The sequence below is a fragment of the Nomascus leucogenys genome, chromosome 10 (genome assembly GCF_006542625.1).
Source record: "Nomascus leucogenys isolate Asia chromosome 10, Asia_NLE_v1, whole genome shotgun sequence".
Classification (NCBI taxonomy): Eukaryota; Metazoa; Chordata; class Mammalia; order Primates; family Hylobatidae; genus Nomascus; species Nomascus leucogenys.
The window spans coordinates 24,243,839-24,271,019 of record NC_044390.1 but is presented as its reverse complement, the minus strand read 5'-3'; the positions used below and the strand labels follow the sequence as shown (position 1 = coordinate 24,271,019).

General features: G+C 34.0%; 1 protein-coding gene across 1 annotated transcript in view; it reads left to right on the top strand.

The window, feature by feature from the left end:
- ACSS3 (acyl-CoA synthetase short chain family member 3) overlaps window positions 1-27,181 on the top strand; it is a 165,512-nt gene that overhangs the window by 90,205 nt on the left and 48,126 nt on the right. Inside the window, exons 8-9 of the mRNA XM_003259596.4 lie at window positions 8,436-8,587; window positions 21,477-21,580. Of these exons, the coding sequence (XP_003259644.1) occupies window positions 8,436-8,587; window positions 21,477-21,580 (256 nt within the window). The remainder of the gene's footprint in view (window positions 1-8,435; window positions 8,588-21,476; window positions 21,581-27,181) is intronic.

Genomic DNA, 27,181 nt, shown 5'->3' with positions numbered 1-27,181 from the left:
AGAAGGGTGATGAGAAGGTTTTTCAGAGGATAAGGATCAACAGTGCCAAGTGCTACAGAGAAAAGACTAATAAGATAAATGAAGAGCACTTTGGTGATCAGGGTGTCATTAGCCCCTTTTATGAGGGCAATTTCATGAGAAAGTTTGTTGTTTCACTTTTGACATGGAGAAATCTGAGCATGTTTGAAGGTTGTTTTGGGCAAAGAATTGGATGTTATGGAGGGACCAGGTTTTGTGCAACCTCAGTTTGAATTGTAGTATGCATATGGAATAGCCACACTTCACTTCCTGGACAGAAGTCTGGTAGTGTGATTAAGCAAGAACCCATTTAATTTCTCTGCTTACAGCAAAGTCTCATTAATCACAGTGAATAAGAAAAACCTTAATTTGTCCCTCTAGTACAGGATAGCAGAGTGACTGCGCATCAGCATGAAATAACTCAGAGATGAAAACAGTCCTGCTAGAAGCAATGAGCTATGAGCTGTACTAGGGGTAAACGCTCTCTGTGACTACTGAGAATGTTAAATATGTCAGAGTCCCTAATTTGCTCAGCACTGCATCTGCAGAATTAGCAGTTTCAGTTCTCTGCTTCATTTACTTGACATTAATGCTTCCAAAGGTAAACTTTTTTTTTAAGGGGATAGACTCTTATCTGCTAGATATAAACAATGGCTTATTCATTGGGGGTTGGCTTCATTATAAGACCCCAGATTGTCAACTCTCACAGCTAGGAAAAGACAAGAGAAGAACCAAACCAAAAGGATAGATCTAGACCATTTAGGATACACACCCTGCCCTAGTTTGTTTTATGCTGCTGTAACAATACAACAGACGGGGTAATTTATATAGAACAGAAATTTATTTCTCACAGTTGTGTAGGCTGTGACATTCAAGATCAAGGTGCTGGAAGGTTCTGTGTCTTGTTCCAAGATGGTGCCTTGTTTCTGTGTCCTCCAGAGAGGGGGACCAGTGTATCTTCACATGGCAGAAGAGCAGAAGGACAAAAGAGAACAAACCCACTCCCACAAACCCTTTTGTTTTAGTACCATTTGTCCATTCATGAGAGCAGAGCCCTCCCAACCTAAACATCTTCCAAAAGGCCCCACCTTCCAACACTGTTGCACTGGGGATTCAATTTTCAACACATGAATTTTGGGAGGCATGTTTCAGACCTTAGCACATATATATCTTCAAAAATAATAGATTTATAGATATTTGTGTCTTGGAGCTTTAGCCATGGAGGAGAAATCTCACCTTCTCAGGCCTGGACACAGAGTTGTATCCTTAATTGAAGAAAGGAAATGACTCAAGCCTGAGGAATTGCAACTATGTGGGACCTACCACAAGGAGATAGTGAAGAGGGATTGTCAAAATAGCAAACTGATAGAAAGTATTAATCTGAACCATGTGACATTGCTGATACTTGACTGCTTTGACTTACAAAAATGGTGATTCCCTATGATTAAAGTAATGGGGAGTGGGGAAAGTAGGCAGGTTGGTTGGGGACCTCAGATTGACCAATAAATTGTTGGTTCTTTGAGAATATTTATAGCTCTTTAATAGAAGTGCATTAAAAGGGTAGTCTTGGCAATTTAACTCTCTTATGGAACAGAAAATGAAGGGATGTTATGGTCTCTACATGACAATCTGCAGTCTTGCTTCCTCCAAGCTGTTTCTGAGACCAGTAGAAAATCTTTGAGGAGCATTTTGTGTTTTAAGAGGTTTTCATATACTTCGGCAATTTTTGTTTATAGACCCCTATTAGAATCCCATAGAAGCTATTGACTCCTCTTCTGTAGGAAAATGAACATATGTACATATCTTAATTTAATTTCAGAATATCCATGAACTCCTCTGAAGTTCGGGTCAGGAACTCTGTATCTATGAAATTAACATATAATCTTCTCAAGTAGTGATACAACCAACGAAAACACTGGATGAGGGTGATACTCTTTAAAGGTCTCTGGGTAACACAGAAAGAGCTTCTGGATCAGAGCTAATCCTTCCATCTTTGGAGAAAGGTCAGTTGTACTCAGGGTGCTATGTCCTATAAATCATGACATTTATGTCCAGTCTAGAGTCTGGTTTATAGGGCAAGGCATAAATAATTAAGGACAATGAAGCATTTGTCCCCAGTAATTTCCTCTGTATGTGGTCATAATCAGATTTCAATTATCATTATATTCACTTGTTAACACTTGGATTTAGCTCATTTATTTATAACAAATGGAGAAAATTAGAAACAGCTAGTGTTACATTCTAGGCTCATCCATTAGGGCAACCAGGCAGGTTGGTATTGAAAAATAGCCTTGTCTGAGATAATGTCTATCGAAGGACCGTGTATCAGTTCTAAATCCTGGCTGCAGATTAGAATAACTAAAACACAACAGTGCTCAGCCCAAATCAAGGCCAATTGAATCAGAATCTCTGGAAGTGTGACCAGACATTGGTTTCACTCAAAATCATCCCAAGAAGTTCTACTGTAAATTTAGGGTTAGTAACCACTGGATTTGAGTAATGTTAGATGGTGGTTTGAATAAGATGGAGAAAGGCAAGATGGCAGCCTGTCCTTACAGGTGAGGCCAACAGAATGGTGGTACATCTCTAGCAAGTAAGAATCAAAGAAGTCAGTCTGATCTGAATCAGATTGTATTTATAAGTAAGTTTTCAATTATTAAAGAGCGTCTGCCATAACACAAAGTCCTTCATCTGAGAATCTTAAGGCACAGGACAATTATCCCATTTGGCTTTGAAGCGACATAATATTTTGAAAATTGGAACAAAATAATGTGAGTTATAAAGAAAGGGGCATTGAGAAAGAAAAGGCCCATTTTCGAAGAGATTGTACGCCTTCTTTTTTCATATTTTAAAACTTACGAAAGGGTAAACATTGGAAACCTCACCATCCCCTGTTCTAGCTTTACAATTTATCTCTCTTGAAGGTTGTCAATCTTATATGTTATAATAGTTAATTCATATATGAGCAATGTCTTTTATTGTTTTTTAATACAAATGGAATTGTACAAATGTTATGCATACTATTCTGCATTTTGATTTTTTTTCACTAAATAGTATATCCTGGATAATTGCTAATGTTTTAACAAGTTTTAAGTTTAAATGTTGCTGTCCCAAGCACTCATCCCTTGATAAAGACACATGACCTATAGTAGAAACTCCACAAATGCTATTTCCAGTTTTATCAATCTCCTGAAATAAACAAAACAACTCTCTGCATCACCTGTCTGCTGAAATAAAATTTGCTACTAGTCAATAAAGGATGCTGCTGTCTTCACCTTAGAACTGCTGTGGAAACATACCTTGGGTGACATTTCTCAAAAGTAGTGCTCAGAAACAGACTAAATGTATTTCTAATCCTGCCACAAAAAAAGAGGCAAAAGCAGTTGACTCAAAAAGTTTGGGAAATCACAAGTAGTCTTGACCTCAAGACCTGAAGAAATGGAATCACAGGATTAATCATAGGATTAATAATAAAGCAAATTTTTTGCCCAAAGATTTAACTCTAGTGTTTAATTATAACTTTATTTTGCTAAGTGGTTGTATTTCACTGCTTTCCTGTGTTGAAAACTTAACCTCAGTAGCAAATATGTGAGAAGGTGAGACAGTAACTGGTTTTCTAAATGGGGCCTTGTCATCTACAATACATATTAATACAATGAATCATAACTGGTGGAAAAGTACATATGGATGTTAACATTAAGGCATTTTGGTAACTGTTTTGGTTTCTGTTCTTTGTACCATTGTTAGCCACATTATAAATCTTGCTAATATTAGCAATTGATGTTTTATAAATCTCTGAGGTTAAATTTTATAATTTCTAACAGCTGAAAGCTTAGAATTTTGGCTTCGTCATTGTAGACATCCCTTTCTGCCTTTATTACCTAGGAAGCAACTAATAATGTAGACTTAGTTTGGGAGAAAATAATTCAATTAACAACTGGTAACCACATTGATTTGAGTCTGAGGAGCTTTAAAGTGGATATTTTTGGCTGCATTATTGCTTTTGGTGTATATGTTGTTTGTTTAAAATCCCTGCATTCTTAGAATCTTCTTATTTTTAAATTGAATATTGTCTGGGTTATTGCCCCTTACTGAAAACCAAGTTCTGGAATCAATGTCTTTTTCTTTAGGCAGTTCAGTAGTGTGTTACTGGCTGCTTTTAAAAAGCATTGTGAAGAGATTTTATTGCTTATGTGTGCATGCTTGTCTATGTGTGTGTGCATGTGCATGAAGGCAGGAGAGAATTTTAAATAAAATCAATAAGCCATTGAGTCACTTTTATTTAGTGTTAATAATAAAAGATTCTTACAGGCTTTGCTTCAGCTTTCTGAAGCTACTAGTGGTGGTAGGTACTGAGAACATAGAAGTCCTCTGTTTATTACTGTATTCTTTCTGTTTATTGGACACAAATAGCTTGCAGCATATATTATGCAATTTCTAATAATATTATCCCATACACACACACATAGACATATACGCATCCAAACTTGTGAGAATGTATGTTCCATTAAAGCAGGACCTTATCCAGCTTATTCACAAAATCATTCCCAGAATATTTATTAAATAAATAAATATACCAGTGTTGCCCACTTTATTATTACTTGTTTGTATGTAAACAATAGTTTCTGATGAAAGATCTTGTTCTATGCTGCATTATATTACCTGAAGTGTTTACATTATTCAAGGCTTAATATATATGTTAATCATCAGACTATTTTTGAAACAGGTAAGTTCTTTAATATTATAATTGTTTTAATTTAATTTGACATCGAATAGAAGGTCTTAAGAAAGAAAAAACTAAAGTATATAAATATTAAGGTAATTTTAAATAGGAAAACATTTTATTCATAACATTGAATTATCTTCTGGGGAATGAACAGTAAAACACAAAGCAATTGAACTTTTCTATGTTCAATTAACTTATGAATGAACATTGTGAGATTTTATCAATCACATCTTTACTATTCTAATAGTAATGCTACATTATCATGATTTTTATAATCTGCAAGTATAATATTGATGAAAATTAGTTTGGTACAGAGTCAGAGTTGCAATAGAAGTTAAAATCCTATATTATAAAAAGTATGATGTAGTTTTTTTACTAATACAGTCATGTATTACTTAACAATGGAGATATGTTCTGAAAAATGTATCCTTAGGAGATTTTATCACTGTGTGTACATCAGAGAGTGTACTTACACAAACCTAGTGGTATAGCCTACTACATAGCTGGGCTGTATGGTATAGTCTATTGCTCCAAGGCTACAAATCTGTACAACATGTTACTGTGTTGAATACTGCAAGCAATTGTAACACAGTGGTATTTGTATAGCCAAATATATCTAAATATAGAAAGAGTGCAGTAAAACTATGGTATCACGCCTGTAATCCCAGCACTTTGAGAGGCCAAAGGCAGGCAGATTGCCTGAGGTCAGAAGTTCAAGACCAGCCTGGCTAACATGGTGAAACCCAGTCTCTACTAAAAAGACAAAAACTAGCTGGGCATGGTGGCAGGTGCTGTAATCTCAGGTACTCGGGAAGCTGAGGCAGGAGAATCCCTTGAACCCGGGAGGCAGAGTTTGCAGTGAGCCGAGATCCTGCCACTGCACTCCAGCCTGAAAGTGAGGCTCTGTCTAAAAAAAAAAAAAAAAAAAAAAAGTCCCTGGTGATCCATGCCCTTTTTTTTTAGTGTAACAATGGACTGCTACGACACTCGCTCTTTTAAAACAGCAGACAAAATTTTGCCTATCACAGCAAGTTTACACTGATGTCTGCCTGCTGTATGAGCACATCCCAGCACAGTTATTCTGTCCTTGGAATCCTTGATTCTTTAGGGGCTGTCTCACCCGCTTTAGTATTTCGGGCGTGCACCTGTGTCTTTCTGGCATGCACCTGTAGTCCCAGCTACTTGGGAGGCTGAGGCAGGAGAATTGCTTCAACCCAGGAGGTCGAGGCTGCAGTAAGCCAAGATTGCACCACTGCACTCCAGCCTGCACGACAGAGCAAGATTCTGTCTCAAAAACCACCAAAACAAAGCAAAAAAATATGGTATCATAATTATCTAAAACATTGCTATATGGTATAGGTCTGTATTTTTAATATTTGATCTGCCTTTATCATCATTAAACATAAGTAATTGAAGGCACTGTAAAATACTGTGTCCTCCTTGTAGGTGGTCTTACATGGTATATCATTTTAATTATGTATTAATATCACCCTTTAGTGAGTAATTATTTTCTCATGACACTGGCACTGTCGTGGAATTCAATTTCAGTTGGCTATAAAATATCTTTCTTCAGTGGAGGTTAAATTATCCTACATTATTGTCTCAGTGCCTTTAGCTTATTGAGAAAATATTGGCAAAATGATTTATTCTTATTTAGCAGGCAAGTAAATGGAAGCATAGACAGGGTAAGTCAGTTGCACAAGATCAATTAATAAATCATTTTCACGTGGGTGAGATCACGTTTTCTAAGTCACAGTGTCATACTCAAGGCACTTATCAGTGCCTGAGACATATCAAAAAAGTAAAAATAAAATGTTTACCTTGTTTGTTAGGAAGAATAAAGTTGCAGACTCATTTCAGACCGATATACTAAAGCCTTCAAAATTTGTGAGTGAAATTATGTACATGTGTTGCCAGGCTGTATTTTGCAGCTTTTTATATTATTTGCATGTGTTGATTTGTATGAAGAGTAATGAAATAAATTGAAATAGTGCTTTAAATAGTTGTGATAATAAAAATGAATTTCCAGCTGCACGAAATACTTTTTTGGTATTAAAAGAGCAAAACAGAAAGCACTAGAACATAAAACAGATTGAAATAGTTTTTTTTAAGAAAAGAGGAACATAATTACACTAAATAATATTAAAGAAAACCATTTAAAAATAATAATAAAAAGCTGTCCTATCGATGATCTAATCAATGAGTATTGAATCTAAATTATTGGACAACTATTTTTTTTTTTTTTTTTTTTTTTTTTGAGACAGAGTCTCGCTCTGTCGCCCAGGCTGGAGTGCAGTGGCGCAATCTCGGCTCACTGCAAGCTCCGCCTCCCGGGTTCACGCCATTCTCCTGCCTCAGCCTCTCCGAGTAGCTGGGACTACAGGCGCCCGCCACCACGCCTGGCTAATTTTTTGTATTTTTAGTAGAGACGGGGTTTCACCGTGGTCTCGATCTCCTGACCTCGTGATCCGCCCGCCTCGGACAACTATCTTATACCTCATTTATAGTCCATTCCTTTTTCTAAATTAAGAAAAAATTAATAGGTCTAACTGTCATGATATCATCATTTTTTTGTTATTCCCTGTTTGGGGACATTGTCGAGTTTGCTACTAGCAAATCCTTTGCTCTTTTTACCTTAGTTCAGTGTTTCCTGCATGTCACTTGCAGAGTTTCGTGGGCAACTGAGATCGAGAATTTAATCATGGAGGTTTAGGAAATATTAGATACAGTTACCCTTCTTGTAGAAATTAGTAATACATCTTAACCCTTTTAAGGTTTCAAGAAATGATCTAAGATTAGAAAACCCTGTTGCCATTTGTTTACCTCCAACTTCCACAAACGGGTTTTGGATATATATATATATATCCAAAACATATATTAACATTCCAGGCATCTTGCTTTAGAAACACAGGAAGAGGTAGCAGTGATGAGGATTGATTACGGAAGAAGGGGATGTGGCTTGGCCAAGATAAGTTTTATGGGTTAGTCAGAATGTTTGGAGAGTTACTGACTTATTTCAGTAACTTGCCTATTTTCCACTTTTCAGAAACATCAACTAAACCTTTCTTTGTCTTTTGAATTGTATGGCTTGCCAAATTGTGAGATTTTTATGCATGATTTTCCATTGAACATATACAATGTTATTTTGAGTCTGTGGAAAACATGCACTTTGGCACATCTTATTGGATTATTTTTAATTCATAGGAGTTACTTTTCTTGGAATGAGACATTTAACTGAAAAGGTCATTGCTCAGGAATCACTGCTTTTTCATATTTTTCTTTTTTCTCAAATGTTTTGAGAAATACTGTTGTCATTTTTAATAGTGATGAAAAATACATTAAAGTTCAAAATTCATAACAACCGTATATAGTTTTTTTTGGCAAATACGGGAATGTTTTATGTTCTTAATTTGAATGTGATATGTATTTTTAATTCTTTATTTTTCAAAACTTGATGAGGAAAAAATGGTAATTTGAAAGGTTTTAGGATACTATAATGGAGCAAACAGTCTCTCTTATGCCTGGGTATTTGGTTTGCTTTATTTATGATAGAACATGGAAATATTTTAAAACTAAGATTTGTTGAAAACCCCATATTATTAATATTGTTGTGTTAAATCTATAACTATTGAACTGTCAGTGAAATATGAGACATTTTACCCAGTGACATTTTAAATGAATCTCATTGTAGGGGAAGCCTGTGGGAACACCAGATGCTGGCGCTTATTTCCGTGTGCTTGCAGAGCATGGAGTAGCTGCCTTGTTTACAGCACCAACTGCAATTAGAGCAATCCGTCAACAGGACCCTGGGGCAGCTTTGGGGAAGCAGTACTCTCTGACAAGGTGACTGGGATGCACAGGGCAAATGACATTAGAAAGTGCAATCAAAATGAATAAGTGAACATTATATTTTTTTCTGGTACTACAATACTCTTATAGGAAGAGCCAAAAGATTCAGAGTGTTATTAAGAATAACTTGTCTAAATATAATTTTGAAATAGTTGGAATTTTAACTCTGCTTAGAGATTTTAAAATATTATATCATGTTAATTTCAGTTCAAATATTACCAAAATATTTCTTTTTAGAATCACTCTTGTTATATTTTCCTTAAAAGCTAAAATGCCAATTCTGACTTAAAATGCACAGATAGATAGATACAGGTATACTAGCATCTGTCTTTTGAAAATAGAGGAATGGGTTAAATGAAGGGGCAATATTTGAATGCATGTATACAGACAAAATGAAAAATTATAGTCCAAATTAAGTATGTCAACAAAGTGAAGAACAAAGAGACTTAGGTAAACACAGAATAATAGTGGGAGACATCAGGACCACACTGACAGTATTCAACAGATCATTGAGGCAAAAAACTAACAAAGATATTTGGGACTCAACACTCAATCAAATGGACCTAACAGACATCCACAGAACACTCCACCCAACAACAACAGAATATTCATTCTTCTCATTTGCATATGAGAAATGCTCTAAAATCGACCATGTGCTCAGCCATAAAGCAATTCTCAACAAATTAAAAAAAAACATACCAGTGACACTCTCAGACCACAATGAAATAAAAATAGAGATTAATATCAAGAAGCTCTCTGAAAATCATACAATTACATGGAAATTAAACAATCTGCTCCTTGGTTACAATCTTACAGATACAATGTACTTTTTTAAGCCGATAAAAACTTAACTTCTGTTGCATACAAAATCTCTAGATTTTCATGCTCCTCCTGATGCACAACTTGTTTCTGATGTCAAAATATGCATTTTTTTAACATAAAATTACCAATATTTATTTCTAAAAGCTCTTGGAGATACCTGTGTCTTATCTACTGCACAAATATGAGCTCATATTCAGAGCTAACACTCCTGTTAGAATGATAAAATGTCAATGCCTGTATGTCTGGCTGTCTGAGTTTGTGGTGGAGTTGCATATAAGCATTTCAAATATCCAGCTTTCACTATTACTAAATCATTTTTTTCATATAACTACCAATTATCACAACAGTTGTCAAATCAGACAAGTAAATAACATAAACCGATTTTGTGAAAAAATAAAACATTTTAATTTATACAAATTAGAAAAGCATTACCTGTATCTGTTTCCTATATTTTAAAGCAACAAGGGTTGTTTGAGTTTATTTTTATCCCTCTGGCGCTTAGAATAAAAATTTCAGTTTAGGAGGGAGTTTTTTATTAAATTGAGAAAGCAAGTTGAGGCTGTTAATAGAGAAATGGTTGCTATCTGATTTGTGTATGTATGACTCAAGGTTACGCAGGTAAGCCTGAGGCTACATAAATATGAATGTGCCCAAATCTGGAATGATTTTAAATCCTCTAATGATGTAGAAAGCAGGAAAGCAAATTAGAAGGATGACATTATTGCTAAGCGAATTTGAGAATAGGATACCTCTAAAGGGAAGTAAATTATATTCACTGGCTAAAAAAACATACTTTTTTATTTAGCATTTTTTGAATTTAGAGATATTCAGAGTATCTCTTCTGTGATATGATTGGTAAAAGATATTGAAAAGTGTTGTTATTGAACAAACCTAAAAATTTAAAGATGATATAGATCTCTGACAGGTTAGTAAATAATGAAACTGATCTAGCCTTAGGAATATGAGAATTTTCATATATTATATCAAAATAATATTTATGGCTTCGAGTTTATGTCATTGCTTTAAAAAATATTTCATATGAAGTAGAAGTAATTTAATAGGGAACTATGCATACATTTATATTTTAACTTTTATTGAGGTATACTTACAGAAAAGAACATAAATCAGAATTTTAAAATTATAATTACTACAAAGTGAACACATCCATTGAACACATCCAGATCAAGAAATAGCACATATCCTGCATCCCAGAAGCCCTCTCTTTTGTCCTTTCCCAACCATTATCTCTTCTTGGCTTCCCCAAAATATGCCTTATCCTGACCTGTATCACTGTATGTTAGTTTTGCTTGTTTTTTTGAACTTGATATAAATGGAATCATACAGAATGTATTCTTTGATACCTGGCTTCTTTTTCATTTACTTAATGCCTTGAACTTCATCCGTAAGGTTGCGCGTCAAAGTGGTTCTTGCATTTTGATTGCTGATTAGATCACTCTTCATGAATATTTCAGTTTATTTACCTATTTTGCAGTTGAAATAATTTTTAATTTTATTTTTTAAGTTGGCAGATACAGTTATACATTTACTCTGTACAACATGATGTTCAATTCCAAAGTATAGATACATTGTGGAATGACTATACCTAGCTAATTAACACTTGCATTACCTCACATAGTTACCATTTTTGTGGTGAGAACACTTTACATTTATTCTCTTAGCAATTTTCAAAAAGAATATATTAACTTTAGTTATGATGTTATTCCCAAGTCATCTTGGAGTCATTCCCCCTATTTAACGGAAATTTTGTAGCCTTTGGCCAATACCTCCCAATTACTCTCTCCCTCTCCAACCACCCTAGCTTCTGGTAACCACCATTTTATTCTCTATCAGATCAGCAGTTGAATGCTTTTTTGATTGTTTCTAATTTTTTGACTCTTATACAGTTGGAGCATTAATAATACATGTATTTTTGGTGTCCATACACATATATTGCTGTTGAGCATATATAACTAAGGTATAATGGCTACATTACAGGGTATGTCAAACAGTTTTGCAAGGTTATTCACCAATTTACACACTCACTTGCAGTGTGTGATTGTTCTAGAGTTTCCATGTCTTCACCAGAACATGATATTTTCAGTATTTTAAATTCTGGCCATTCTGATTGTCATGTAGTGATATCTCATTATCATTTAATTTGCATGTCAAAGTTATTAATGAGATTGATCACCTTTTAATAATTTTTTGGCCATTGAAAGATCCTCTTTTATAACATGCTAATTCAAGTCTTTTGCAAATTTTATTTTCTCTTTCTTGTTAATTTGTAGGAGTTTTTCATACTTTATTTTGGATCCAAGTCCTTTACTGACTTGTATGTATTATAAACAATCTTCTCTAACTTCTGACTTAAATTTTCCTTTTACCATCACAATGGTGACTTCTGATAAAAAGATGTGCCTTCTTATCAATAGTTTTCTTTTTGATTACTGCTTTTCAAGTCTTAAGACATAGGTGTTTTTCCTGTATTTCATTTTCTAGACATTTTATTGTTCATTTTACCTTTCATACTTACAACTATAATCTATCTGGAATAGATTTGTATGTATGACATGAAGTAAGAGGCTGAGTTTTTTTTTTTTCCTTATGTATATCCATTTGATCAATTTCTATTTATTTAAATGACCGTCCTTTTCTCACTGCTTTGCAGCAACACTTTTGTCACGACAGTGCCTACAAATACCCGGTTTCTTGATTCTATTCTGTTCCATCGGCCTACTTGTCTGTATTCACATTACTCTTACATTGTCTTTATCACTATAGATTTATAACAGATCTTTATCTACTATTAATATATCAAGCTTGTTCTTTTTCAAATTTGTTTTGAATATTCTTGGCCCGTTTTATTTCTAAGCAGATTTTAGTATCAGCCTAGCGGTTTCAAACACAAAAACATAGAGAGAGAGAGAGAGAGTTTACATTGAGTTTACAGATTGATACAGTGAAAATGTCCATGTTAACATGTATATCGCTTTGTTTATTTAGGACTTTAATTTCTCTCATAACTATTTTTGGCTTACTGTGTGAAAATCTTGCATGTCTTTTTATATTTAAGAAATTTTATTTTTGTGCTATGGTCAATGGTATTGTTTACATTTGCATTGTTTGGTCCTGATATAACAACATGTAACTGTTTTTGTATGACCTACTTTCTGAAGATCTTCTCCAAGTCACTTATTAATTGTAGTAGTTTTAATGTATGTATGTATGATTGTATTATGTACAGAGTCATGTAGTTTGAGAAAAGTATCAATTTTATTTCTTCTTTTATGCCATTTATTTCTTTTTCTTACTTTATTCCTAGGATCCTCCAGTAAAGTATTTAATAGAATTGGTGGTAAAGCTCATTTTTGTCTCATCCAGATTACCAGGAAGAAAGCTTTCAATATTCGTTTTTAAGGAAAATGATTTTAGCGTTTTTTGTTATTAACATATTATTTGTTTGAAGAAAAGCTATCAAATTAACAAAGTTTCTATTTTTGGTGTTTGGGATTTTATCTATGTTTTTTCTTCATCTTCTGATGACCATATGACTTTTCCCCCTCTTATTCTATTAGGAGTTAATGTGGTGAATTATAGTGACTGATTTTTTTTAAGTGTCAAATAATTCTTAAAAATCTTGAAATAAATACGTCTTGGTTAATATATTATGCTTTTTAAACATAGCTGAATTTAATTTGCTGACATTTTGTTGAAGATTTTTTTTTGGTAGACCTTGTTTTTAGAGCAATTTTAGATCACGGCAAAATCTTGTGGAAAGTTCGGAGCTTCTATATATCTTATGTTTTCATACATGCACAGCCTCCCCCACTATGAACATCTCACATTAGGGCTGTATCTCCTTTAAAATTGATGAACCTCTATTGATACTTCATTATCATCCAGAATCCATAATTTAAATATATTTTCATTCTTGGTATTGAACATTCTATGAAGTTTAACAAAAGTGTTATGACATGTATCCATCATTATAGCATGGTTTTACCTGCCCTAAAAATCTTCTATGCTCCACTTGTTATTCCCCCCTTCCTTTCTATTTTTGGAGGTTTCTTTAAAATCTAGATTTTTAGTCAAGACTGATCTCTTATTTTCCTTTCTTATACTCTTACTGGTTTTGGTTTCAGGGTTTTGCTGCTTGTCTCATAAAATGGGCATGGAAGTCTTTTTCCCCACTATTATCTGGAAGATTTTATGTACAATTAATTTTATTTAAATGTTTTGAAGTATTTAAAAATCAAATAAAACCCTCTGGGCCAGAAGTAACATTATGGGAAGGTTTTTAAGTTATGAATTCAATTTCCTGTGATGCAGACTGCTTCTTAAATCTGTGGCTTGATATCTTTCACTTATTTTCGAAACTTTTCCGTCTCTTCAAATACTTCTTCTACTTTATTTTCCCTTCTTAAACTTTTATACTTTAATGACACATATGTTAGAACTTTTTACCATATCACCTATATTTCATAGGCTCTATTTGATAATTTTTCTGCTTTTTATTCACAGTTGCAGTTAGATGATTTTATTGTAACCTCTAGTTGTATCTAAACTTTCATTGAGTTTATAATTTCTTAACATTTTTCAGTTTAAATATTTTCATTTGATTCTTTATTATAATTTCCAGTTCTCTGCTAATATTCTACATATATTTCCTGAACATATTCATCCGAGTTATATTTAAGTCTATAGTAAAAATAACTGATTTTATATGTGTCTTTCTAATGTCTCTTTGTTCTCTTGAGAGTTTAATCATATGGTCTTGTCTTCCATTATATCACTGTTATAAGAAAATAGCTATTTTGGCCGGGCCCGGTGGCTCACGCCTGTAATCCCAGAACTTTGGGAGGCCGAGGTGGGTGGATCACGAGGTCAGGAGTTCGAGACCAGCCTGGCCAACATAGTGAACCCCCATCTCTACTAAAAATACAAAAAATTAGCCAGGCATGGGGGCGGATGCCTGTAACCCCAGCTACTCGGAGGCTGAGGCAGGAGAATGGCTTGAATCCAGGAGCAAGGTTACAGTAAGCCGAGATCATGCTCTTGCACTGCAGCCTGGGCGACAAAGCAAGACTCCATCTCGGAAAAAAAAAAAAAAAGAAAAAAGAAAATAGCTATATTGAGATACCAGATGTTTTAATATCCCCACAGAGTGATTATTATTCTGACAGGCAATTGTCTTAAGGGAAGAACACTTCTATTCAATTAGGAATGGAGCTGATTTGAAGCTAGGCTCCAATATTTGAGAGGGTTGGTTTCTTTCCAGTTTACCTCATTAGGTATACCTCTCCAGGTGTGCAAACTGAATACCTGGATGTTTTATGTCACTTTTTTTCCATTGTGAGTTTTAATCTTCGATTTTCCTTTCCCAAGAAATTATTATGACTGGATTTACCATTTAGTTTCAATGCCTGTCAGTCAGCCACATAGTTTTTGTTCACTTTCTCAGCCCTCCAATTACTGTTTCCAATTAGCAAGTGTCCCAAGAAGGAAAGCAGCAAGACAATCAGTCTTATGTCTCTCTACATTTTTCTTTTCGGCCTTTTGATGCCTTAAGTGCTATTGCCTTTGAGTTCTCTGATGTATTCAAAAGGTATTTCATTTTTATATTTTTTCCAGCTTGTTTGGTTGTACTTGAGAAAAAGAGAGAGATAGAGGGTCGTACTTGAAAAAGGGAGAGAGAGAGAGAGATGAGAAAGAGAGGAGAAATTGTTGGGCAAAATTCTAGTCAGCCATTGACAGAAGAGTCAAATACATGTGTAATATTAACCCTAGCATCTTTACATTTTAAAAGTGAATTCTAATGGGGAGCAAATAGAATAAAATTGAATGTAGGGAAAAGGAAGATAACCACAGGTATATTGATGGCAAAAAATAATGATAATCTGTCGTGTGAACCAGAAGTCGATGGGGCATCACTGAAATAATCTATTTTTATTTAACATCTGTTGGCATGAGTGAAGAGTAATTTTTGCTTGTTTGGTAGTTTATGGACCTTGAAGGAAATATTCACTTTTATTTTTTATTTTTTTTCCCTCACTTTATTCCCTGAAAATTCTTCATCAGATTTGTCTTTAGCTTATTATTCATTTCTATTTTGGACCAAAATTAATTTGACAACATTATCATTTTTCTATTTCCCTTTTGCTTAATTTTCAGCTTTATTTTAGTCTTGTGTTCAATTTTATATAAAATTGGGGAAAGGTGCATAGGTCTTATGCCCATTCATTTTCTCTCCTCTCCTTTTTTTCTATTCTGAATATTATTTTGTTTAGTTTATAGTATTACAGATTTTAAAGTAGATAAATCTTTCCATGTGTTACCATCATCAGAAATTATCTACACATTTAATAGTCAATAATAATCTATGACAGCATTCTCCAAAAAACCAATCTCTACAATATGATAGGCACATGTGATTATTAAACTCTTGAATTGGGTTAGTATTACTGAGAAATTTATATTGTAAGTTTTTTTTTTTAATTTTAACTAATTTAAATTTTAAATGGCCACATGTGGCTAGTAGCTACTATATTGTACAGTCAGATCTAGAACATATATAATTAACTTAGGTAAATTTACCATCCAGAGGGCCCAAATTACTCTACGAAAATGTCTAATTTTAACTTTTGTAAAATGTATATTTACACAAAATATATTTTTGAATTTTCCACTGTAGGCATTTATTCCTTTGTATTATTAATAAAATAATGTCAAGGTCATTAATGAGGAATTTAGCTGTTGAAAAGGTTACTATTCTTTTTTTTTTTTTTTTACAAACTGCTATACTTCTTGAAACAATAAGAAGATACGTGATGCCTAAGATAACTATAAAATATAGATTTATACTAAGATTTGTTGTTTCAATTATTATCATGGTTACAAAAAGGGCAAATCACTTAGTGTAGTTTTGTTTACTAAAAGGAATTGAGAGTTAAATTATATTTGATTAAATATTTATGATATTATATTGTTTCATTAATTATATCTTATTCCTAAATTTTATTTAGATTTGTATTCTGTTTATGTTCATTAGTATTATACAATTAGCAGTCTGTAATTGATAAAATAACAATAACTTTTTGATAGTTTGAGGAATTTTAATACAAAAATAAATGGATATTTTCTACCATATTTAGGGAAAGAAGTCATCCATATTAAAGACTTTGACATTTTTCTAAACCACTAATGATCTCACAATTTTTCCTTTGCATTCAATAAATAGTGAAGTGATTTTAATGGAAATGGAAGAGATTTTTCTGACTTTCAGAGACGAAACTACTTTTATCATCCATTGTGGAATATTGTACCTTTCAATTTATTAGTGCCAGCATGACGATTGCTATAATAATGATATTAAAAAGAACAGTAAACAAGTTTAGGAACAAAAGCAATAGGAATATACTACAAAAACATAGTAATAAATACTAAGTTTTAAAATATATAATAGTGAAATTTGCCATCAGATAAGAGCTCAATGCTAATGCATGGTTTATTATTATAATCAATTACTTAGATTAATTGTCGTTTATGTGGTAGAGGATGGGGGATAGTAAAAAAACTACAACTTGCAAAAATGCTGGTAATATAAAGATATCAGGTGTCCCTGAGTTTGCTAAAAATCTGTATTTTAAATTTTTAATTGACAATGTTGTACATCACGTTTTTAATAGTTAATATTTTTGAAGTTCTCAATCTCTAGTTTCATATATAAGCCAAAGACATGGGCATTTGAACGATCTAGATTTCTTTAAACTAATTTATGGCTTAACAGGCATTGGAAATGCGATATTAAGACCTGTAAAATTATTCGTTTTGGTTGCTCTTTGCCTACACTGCAGGGATCAGCCAAACCTATCATTTTATAAATCTTAATGTGTTATCTAAATGTATAATGTCTTTCATCACAGAAGTTTTCTAAAATATCAGAAAAGTGTTTGAAAAACATATGATTAAAAACATGGCCCTACTTTTCAGTCCTAGGATTATCAACATTATGGCCTTTATATTTTTCATTTTGTCTTGTTTTTACATAGCATTTAAAGTTATAGGTGTATCAACCTCATTTTAAACATAAAAACTTTACACTAATCTTTGTTATACTTTAACCTACTTTTAATAATTTAATGTTTAAATAATTTTTTCATTCTGCTATAACAGTTCCCTCAGATGAGGTCATTTTTGATCATAAAATTTTAATCTCAAATTAGAAATATATACATTTGATTACTTAAATTTTATCTCAAATTGCAAATGCATATGTAATTTGTCAAAAAAATTGTGTGCTTTTTTTTCCTAGTCTCTGCCACTTATTCATTCTCTTCCTTGCTCTCCCATTTTCTTCCTTACTTTTTATCCCCCTTCCTTGTTCTCAAAGGTTTAAAGATTACCCTAGCAGCATTGCATACTGTTAGAGGGTACTCACAAAAATTATTCAAATAATTTCTTAACAAAGACTAGTAATAGGTTATTCTCTTATCTGAAATTTAAAATGATGCTTCTGTGTCTATATCAGGACATGTAAATTTTACCTTTGGCATTTATTCTGCTAAAGATAGATAATTTTGAATACGCAGTTGAGAAATATACCAGTGGGCAGCTACTCAAATATTATTTTTGACAGTGGATTGTACCATTATGTGCGGCACTGTAACGATGCCTAATTATTAAACCAATCATACTCTAAATTTTGGAAATCTGTTGAGGTAACAGTTTACTTATAAAACATTAAGTAATAGATTGTCTTAGCTGCATTCTGTGACACTTGCATACCCACGCATATGCTTGCATACCCACACATATGCATGCATACGGATCCATGTCAGAATAAATTATTAGCACAATGATTTGAGCAGGAATTGAGTGTATAGTATTAAATTAAAATTTTTCTTCATCCAAGCCAGTGTAAGAATTCTGTTGCTTCTTCAGAAAGTCATGGTCTACTTCTACACTGTCCCATATGGTAGCCTCTGGCCTCATGTGGTTATTGAACTCTTGAAATACCCTCACGTGGCTATTGAGCTCTTGAAATGTGGCAAGTCCAGTTTGAGATTTGGTATTTAAAAAAGACTGGAAGATGTCTCACCAGTAATTTTTATATTCATTGCATGTTGAAATAATAACATTTTGGATAGATGTATTTTAATAAAATATGTTATTAGAACTAATTTGACCTTGTTCTTTTTTTTTCTCTGAATGTGGCTACTAGAAAATTTTAAACTAGATATATTTTTTGGATTTGTAGCTCACATTATATTTCCATTGGACCATACCAATTATTTTAGCCCATTTTGCATTGTTGTAAGGGAATACCTGAGGCTGGATAATTTATAAAGAAAATAAATTTATTTCGGCTCATGGGTCTGCAGACTGTACAAGAAGCACAATGCCACATCTGCTTCTGGTGAGCCCTCAGAAAGCCTACAATCACGGTGGAAGGCTCAAGGAGAGCAGGCATCTCACATAGCGAGAGAGGAAGCAAGAGGGAGGAGAGGAGGTGCCTGGCTCTTTAAACCAGCTATCATGTGAACAAGTAGAGTAAGTGAGAACTCACTTATTACCATGGGGAGGACACCAAGCCTCTCCACTAGGCCCCACCTTCAACACTGGGGGATCACATTTCAACATGAGATTTGGAGGGAACAGAGATCCTAACTATATCACCAATTTAGTTCATCCTCATGGCTCCAACTACATTACTGCAAAAAAATAAAATGTAATAAGATAATTTTATTCTCTGAATATCTTTATATTAGCAGATGATGTGTTTTTTTGTATTTTCTCAGAAAACAAATGTGGATTAGTAACAGCACATTGGATGTTTTATCACAATTTAGCTAAAACCTCTTTTGACACCCTTATAAAGTATCATCTTCTATAGATGAAAATTACCATGAATAATTCTAGGTGATTGCACTTCACATATAGACATCATTTATCAGTGATGCATTTATACTCAGAAATTAATTATTGTGTATTTTCAATATCTATTTAAAACCTCTATTTTCTGTAGAATGATTAAACTGTTACTTTCTTCTCACTATTGCGGTCAAATGCACCTTCAGGGCCAAGATTATCTATAAAAGTTGGGGAAGATGTTAAAATAAAATTGGTAACATGAGAACTTGAAAATTTTATTTGTTTTGTGGCCCATCTTCTATTGAAGTTCATGCTATCCCTTTGTAATACTCTCTCCCCACTCTTCAGACCTCCCGTTAGCCTCTTTAATCAAGAAGTCACAGACTTTCTTTTTACTCTCCACTGCTATGATCCTTGAGTGATTTTTAATACTGTCTTGAAGAGAATCCTTCTATCAAAATACTCTTATTTCCCTCTGTGTCTTTCACTGTTAGACCTTCTCAGCTACCATAAACACTATCATCCTTCAGAACAGACACATTTTCAAGATCTCTAAGTTTGAAATTGCCTTCTGTCTACAATGACACCCTATTTTTCTCACCTTGCCTTCATTTTCATCAAACTTTTTCTAATGTGACTTCTAGTCATTTACCTCTCATTTTTCCTTGTATTTTTCTTTTATTCTGGTTATTACTGCCTTGCCTTCCTATAATTCCCACCTAGTCTAGAGTTTACAGACAGCTTTTCCAGCATCGATTTCCCATCCCTTGTATCACACCCCAATCTGTGCTACCCCTGCTTAGCCTCCCAGGTCACTGATTGAGTCCTTAAAAAACAACTGGCTGTTCTCAAGTCTTTTCACATTTATGTTGTGCACTGAAAATATCCTAGAATAGTAATTCTAGAATTTTGCTTTCCTCAGGTCACTGTTCTTTTTTTCTCAATTTCCACACTCTAAGAAACCAACATGACCCTTCTTTCACTTAGAAGAATAAGTCAAACTGGTGTTAATTTTGCTAACTCCTCTCCTCTGTACTTTATCATTCTGAGCATCTAGAAATGTTTAAATACCTAAATATTTCATGTACTTTGATTGGTCTTGGGGTTGTAAAAATACATATTCCTAAGGAGCTCATAGTGCAGTGTGGGAAATAGACAAAAACAAAAGAATTCTAGAATGAGATATATGTTTATAGCAAAGACAGAAACAGAATGTTATTGGAACATAGGAGTGGAAGTATTTGAATCTCCATGAATCTTTATGAAATGATATGAAAAATTAAGGGAATAGTAAAATATAGTACATTGTTCAGGGTCAGTAGACAGGTTTTTGTTTGTCAACTGTTTGTGTTTTACTTTGATGATAAATGAATTAATTCTTCACACACACACACACACACACACTTTTTATATACATATAAACAGGTCTTGAGGGCATTTGAAAATGAAAAAAAAAAAAAAACACAAACACCCATGCTCTCAATGAACCACTAATGGGGTCAACACCATTGTATTTTTCTGTTTCATTTTTTCCATTCTGCGGTATGGTTCTGCCAAAGATGGTTATTCTCCTTCATCTTTTAGTACTCTTGTATTCCTTTTGATTGAAGAACCTTTTTGACTTCCAAGGCCACAATGGCATTTACTTCTTCACCAGCTATTTCTCCTACATATGTCCTTGGAATAGGAAAAATACATACTTGAAATCAGAGTAATCTTTATCAGAGGAACTCACAAGAAGGAACAAATTCATATTTATAAGAATATTTGCTGCCTTAGCCGATACTTACATATGTATTTTTTGTGTATATCCTTACTTAGAATATAGCAATCAAATTTGGAGCTAAAATTAGCAGGGACAATGTCAAGGTGAAATATATTTTATCTTTGATCATTAGATGAACATGACAGATCGATTACAGAGATCAACTCAATTGCTCTTTTAAAAACTGAAAAGCACTAGCTCTGAATTCTACTTTGGAAGTACCTCATTCCAATTCTGTGATGTGTGTTTGGTTACATTTGGGCCCAAACAAGAAATGACTCTCATCATTATACAGTCTGATGTATTGGTTATATTGCTGTATTCCTCTGACATAATGAGTGTGGTTAACCAATGTTTTTAAAATGTAAATACAATTATTTAGATTTATTTTCCAGGAATAATTTGAATTCACTGTCTCATATTCAGGTTCAAAACATTATTTGTGGCTGGAGAACGATGTGATGTAGAGACCCTGGAATGGTCCAAAAATGTCTTCAGAGTACCTGTCTTAGACCATTGGTGGCAAACTGGTGAGCATTTTCCTAGTATGTACATAAATATTAAAGAAATGTTCCAAAAGGCTGCAAGGATTAGAGGAAACTTTTGAGCTATGACCAGCAGATCAGACACAAACTCAGGATTCGAGTGGTTCAGGTTTCAGTAAAAATAAGCATTTTTTTATTGTTGTGTTATTAATAATGTCTTCATAAGTGACATTGATGCCACCATTCTCTTGGTACCTAGGTATAAAGCACTAAAGACCTCTTTATCTTCTCTTCTTTGTTTCTTATATCTGGTAAGTTACTAAGTCTCAGACTTTCCTTTGAAGTGTCTGTTGGGTTCATTCCACCTTCAGTATTCCTCTTGCCTTTGAGCTCTGGCAGCTGCATTATCCTCTGTCCTGATTTAAAGTTTCCTAATCACTCATCTCTGTTCTCCCTGCTTTTTGATACACCCTGCACACTGCTCCCAGAGTCCTTTTATGAAGCCCTGTTCCTCTCGTAGGACTCTCTGGCCACCTTCTTGTGTTCTATAATATCTAATATATTCTGCCTAGCATTAAAGGCAGAGAAATTTATTTTTCTTCAAAACAATTGTCATTACATATGTAATTTATTCATTTAATTTATTTTGTTTATTCTCGATAGTCCTCCCTCTAAGTGTTCCCTGGGAAACAAATTTTTATATTAAATGGATCAACTACAAACTTTGGAATAAGCAGACAACCACCACCACAATAACTCTTTCTGCTTCTTCTTTTGAGGGATGGCTATATATATGAGAATGGGTACATTGTCTAGAAGCCATTTACTTCCTCACAAAGTACAGAGATTTAAAAAAATTTGACTCACCGAAAGTAGCTATGATCCATGGGACCCCTACAACCTTCCTATGTACATATTTTATTTCAGTCCCACTTAGTTCAATGAATTAGATCAACCTTTTTATATACATATTTTCAGTATTCTCATCTTCTCTGCATCTGGGGCAGAATATCAAATTTGGGTTAAAAATTAGTAAGATTACTTTGTAAAAAATTAGCTCTGATTGTAGAAATGATTTTCATGTAAAAGATTAACTGAATGACTAGGCCTCAAATTCAGTGTTTGATACTTCAGAAATTTCTGATTGTGACAAATTATACTTTTTATATTATGTCCTTGAATATTGTTCTTTAAAAATGTGTTTTCTGGCTGGGCACGGTGGCTCATGCCTATAATTCCTGCACTTTGGGAGGCAAAAACAGGCAGATCACTTGAGATCACTTGAGGTCAGGAGTTAGAGACTAGCCTGGCCAACATGGTGAAACCCCATCTCTACTTAAAATACAAAAAATTAGCCGGGCGTGATGGATCATGCCTGTAATCTCAGCTACTCGGCAGGCTGAGAATTGCTTGAACCCGGGAGGAGGAGGTTGCAGTGAGCCAAGATCCTATCATTGCACTCCAGCCTGGACAACAGACCAAGAGTCTGTCTAAAAAAGAAAAAATGTTTTCTACATCCTTTGTAATATGAAATATAAAATGAATAATCGGAGCAGAGGACACTTTCCTTACATAAGATGAAAATCAGAAAGAAGCTTTCTATTCCCTCCAGTTTTATTTACTAATGGGAAAATTATTTAAACTCAGATTTGTAACTCTTTAGAAAATACAAAGTATAAGAATGAATTTCGAGAACAATCAATGCTATGTGTGGAAATACATAAAAACAAGTGAAGATATTGCATCTGCAAGAAGAATGTTTATAGTATTTATGTGTCCCCTATTAGCCAGGAAAGTTTTAACAGTTATTTTCTTGGTCATGAACTGGAAAATGTTTTGTCACCTTTAAGATAATTTCTCTTATCTGGTCAAAATGGGGGACTACTTCCCACACAAACGTGACCTGATACAAATACTTGCAGAAGAGTTTTGTTTTTCCCTCTTCAAGGCGACTGTGCCAAAACTCACTGAAGAAAACTAGCACATTCACAAATAAAATTATAAAATTCTTTTACTTTTTCTATGGACACCTTTGTACATAATAGCCTGTGTGGATGTATGTAGTTAGTATATTCAGGCTTAGAAAAAAGGTCACTGAAGCCTGTGACAGAAGCATATGAGGTCCCTGGTGGATACTGAGTTCCATGACAATTTGCAATTTTTCTTTAATGCATTGTTCCAAGGGAATTAATAGCTACATTGTGTCAATGTGCTGTCACTGTAATCAGGTTGGAGTGACTGTTAATTGCCATGAAAAACATGTGGATTTTACTAATAAAATGAATGATTCTTTCCATTTCCATTGTCCTCATCCCGTTTGTTTTTACAGCCTTTGTTTGGTATTCTGTCCTATTAAACTACACAAATATATTTGGATGGGTAGATAGGTAGCTAGTAGCTAGATCGCTAGATCATTCTGTGCTTTGTAAAATAATTTCATTATAGGTAATGCAGAGGTTGGCTACTAACAGGAAACTAGTTAGGATCTCTATTCATTTGCATAGAAAAAAATCAATTTATCATTTTTAAAGTTGTATGTTGTGATAAGTAGTTATAAAATGATACTGAAGGGCTGGGCGTGGTGGTTCAAGCCTGCAATCCCAGCACTTTGGGAGGCCAAGGTGGGCAGATCACGAGGTCAGGAGTTAGAGACCAGCCTGACCAACATGGTGAAACCCCGTCTCTACTAAAAATACAAACAAATTAGCCAGGTGTGGTAGTGGGTGCATGTAATCCCAACTACTCGGGAGGCTGAGCTAGGAGAATGGCATGAACCCGGGAAGTGGAGCTTGCAGTGAGCCGAGATCGCGCCACTGCACTCCAGCCTGGGTGATAGAGCGAGACTCTGTCTCAAAAAAATAAATAAATAAGTAAATAAAAATAAAATAAAATAAAATTTCAACTATTCTTAAGGTGCTATCAAATTGATGTTTGATTCCGGGGGAAAGGGCAAGTATGTTATGAGTTATTATGAAATCTTACAAAAAGAAAAACATCTGGTATTTCAAGTGCATTCATGAGTTTCCTAGTTTTGTATGTCAAATAGGTGGTGGTACATTTCCCCAAGAAGTATGCTAGGAAACACATGTTAATGTTTAAGAGAAGGTTAGCTTTAACCAAATAATACTTTGCTTTATTTCAAATTTCAAGTTTTCTACAGGGTCCCTTTTTCTTGTTATTGACTTAGAAGTTGATATTTTTTACATACTTGCACACTTTTATGAGCCTTTCATATAAATTCATATGTATATGAATAATTCATGAATTTGCTCTCTGATTACATTGATACATGTGTACAAATGAGCTGCTTAGAAACTGTGATGTGTAATTTGAAATTAGTAAGGGATATTTTAAGTAACGAAAACATATGAATAAAAATTAAGTAGTTCCTGTGAGTTGAGTTGTAAGAAGGGACTCTGCAGTCAATTCCTTTATATGAGCATGTTTTGTTAATCAGGGTTCTCCACAGAGACAGAATTTGTAGATATAGATACAGATATATGAGAGGATACTTTTTAGAGAGATTGGCTGACATGATTACAGAGGCTGAGAAGTCCTGTAATAGGCCATCTGCAAACTGGAGACGCTGGAATTCTGGTAGCATGGCTCAGTCCAAGTCCAAAGGCCTCAGAATGAGGGAAGCCAATGAATGATGTCACTCTTAGTTTAAGACCAAAGCCTTGAGAACTCAGGGAGCCCCTTGTACAAGTTCTGGACTCCAAAGATGGGGGAGCCTGGAGTTGTTGTCCAGGGATGGGAGAAGAAGAGTGTATTCCAACTTCAGCAGTTGGATGCACACATTCACCTTTCCTCTGTTCTTGTTCTTTCTGGTCCTGCCTGCTTGGATGGTGCCCACTCGCACTGAGGAAAGATCTCCTCATCTTGTCTGCTCAGACTCACATATTAGTCTCTTCTGGAAACATCTTCACAGACACAACCAAAAATAATGCTTTACCAGATTGCTAGGTATTTCTTAATACAGTCAAGTTGACACCTAAAATTAACCATCACACATTATTATTGTTACTCTAGTGCAACTTGTATTAGTACCAACTGATATTAGTGACTAACATCCTCTTTATTTCATGAAAAAGGCATTCTTTTATATCTGATTCAAATAATATCTAATAATCTAAATTGAGAACTAATCTGTAGAAAATACAAGCACAGATTAGCACCCTTCACCCCGCATAGGAACATTTTAATAAAGAATTGTTGCTGTTCAGCACCACTGAAGCATGAATCTCTTGCTTCGGAGTATAATAATGTAAATATTTAATGCCCTCATGAAGGAAATTGGTCTTGTCAAGTTTAGAGAGGAGAGTTGTCTCTATTTGTTTCTAAATCTGTATAAAAGCCAAATTGTCATTCACCCAGATGTATTATCTTCACAGTAACTCATCCATAAAAAGATTAAAAACATCTAGATTATTGACCGAATTTTTCATTTTATTTTTTACCCAGAGATAGAGAAACAGAAGTTTTACAATCATAATTTAAAAAGGCAAAACAAAAATATAATGGTTTCATTAAAATATGGTAATCCATGTGCCAAAAAAAGAAATGAACAGCCAGAACTTCCTTATCCTCAGCTGTACGATCCCCAAATGAAACACTGTATTGTTACAGAGGTCAGACAGGAAGCACAATTTTAGAAGAAAAGAACTGTCAGTGCAGTGCGTGGTGGCCTTTGCAGGATTTTTTTTTCTTGTGATTTAAGATCACTGTAAAGGAATTATTGTTTTTATGAGTAAATGAGCTAGTACGAAAAAAAGATTTGTTAAAGTTCAGAGACTTACTATTAAATCCTAAACACAGTAGATCTATATTTTTCTATCTTTCCTTCCTCCTCTTCTTCCTTCCTTCCCTCCCTTCCTCCCCTCCCTTCCTCCCTCCCCCCTCGCTCTCTTCCTTCCTTCTTTCCTCCTTACCTCTCTTCCACCCTTGTTCCCTCCCTCTCTTCTTTTATTTCTTCTTTCCTTCATTCATTCCTATTTGCTATAAGATATGGTATTGGTTTAGAAATGATTGTAACAAAACATCCTGGAGTCCCAATGTTTAATGTTATTTAATCCTAGATAAAAACGCTTTGTTCTTTCTCTTGTTATCACTCAGTTAATTCATGACAGCTACAAAGATAGAATACTCAACTTCCACAATGGCTTTTATAAGGGACAACTTAGTGAAGGGTTTAGTTCAACAAAATTCAGATTATTTTTACCTGTTGACAGGACACTATATGTGTACTTACCATCAGAAGATCTAGAGCTTATATTGAAAGTGTTTCAAGTGTCCTTATGTCCAGGTATTGATGACATAGTTGAAATGAAGTAATGACCACCAACTTGAGCAGCACTAGGTGATTTTGTTTGTTTGTTTTCATCACTTTAATGGAGGAATAAAATTCTTAGATAATTCACAGAATTTGTTAAACTCTAAGGAGGAATTTCAATGAGAAAACAGTAGTCATCTAATGAACCGAGACATTGGTGATGACTGAAATGTTTGATCTTACTTTATCTGCCTTGAGCCATCTTTGTGGAGTTCTTCTCTCTTGGTGTAATCTGAGTATTTCACTCTATAATTGATTGAACTGCTTCAGTTTTAATTGCAACTGCAGTTCTGAAGTAACTATAGTCTATATAC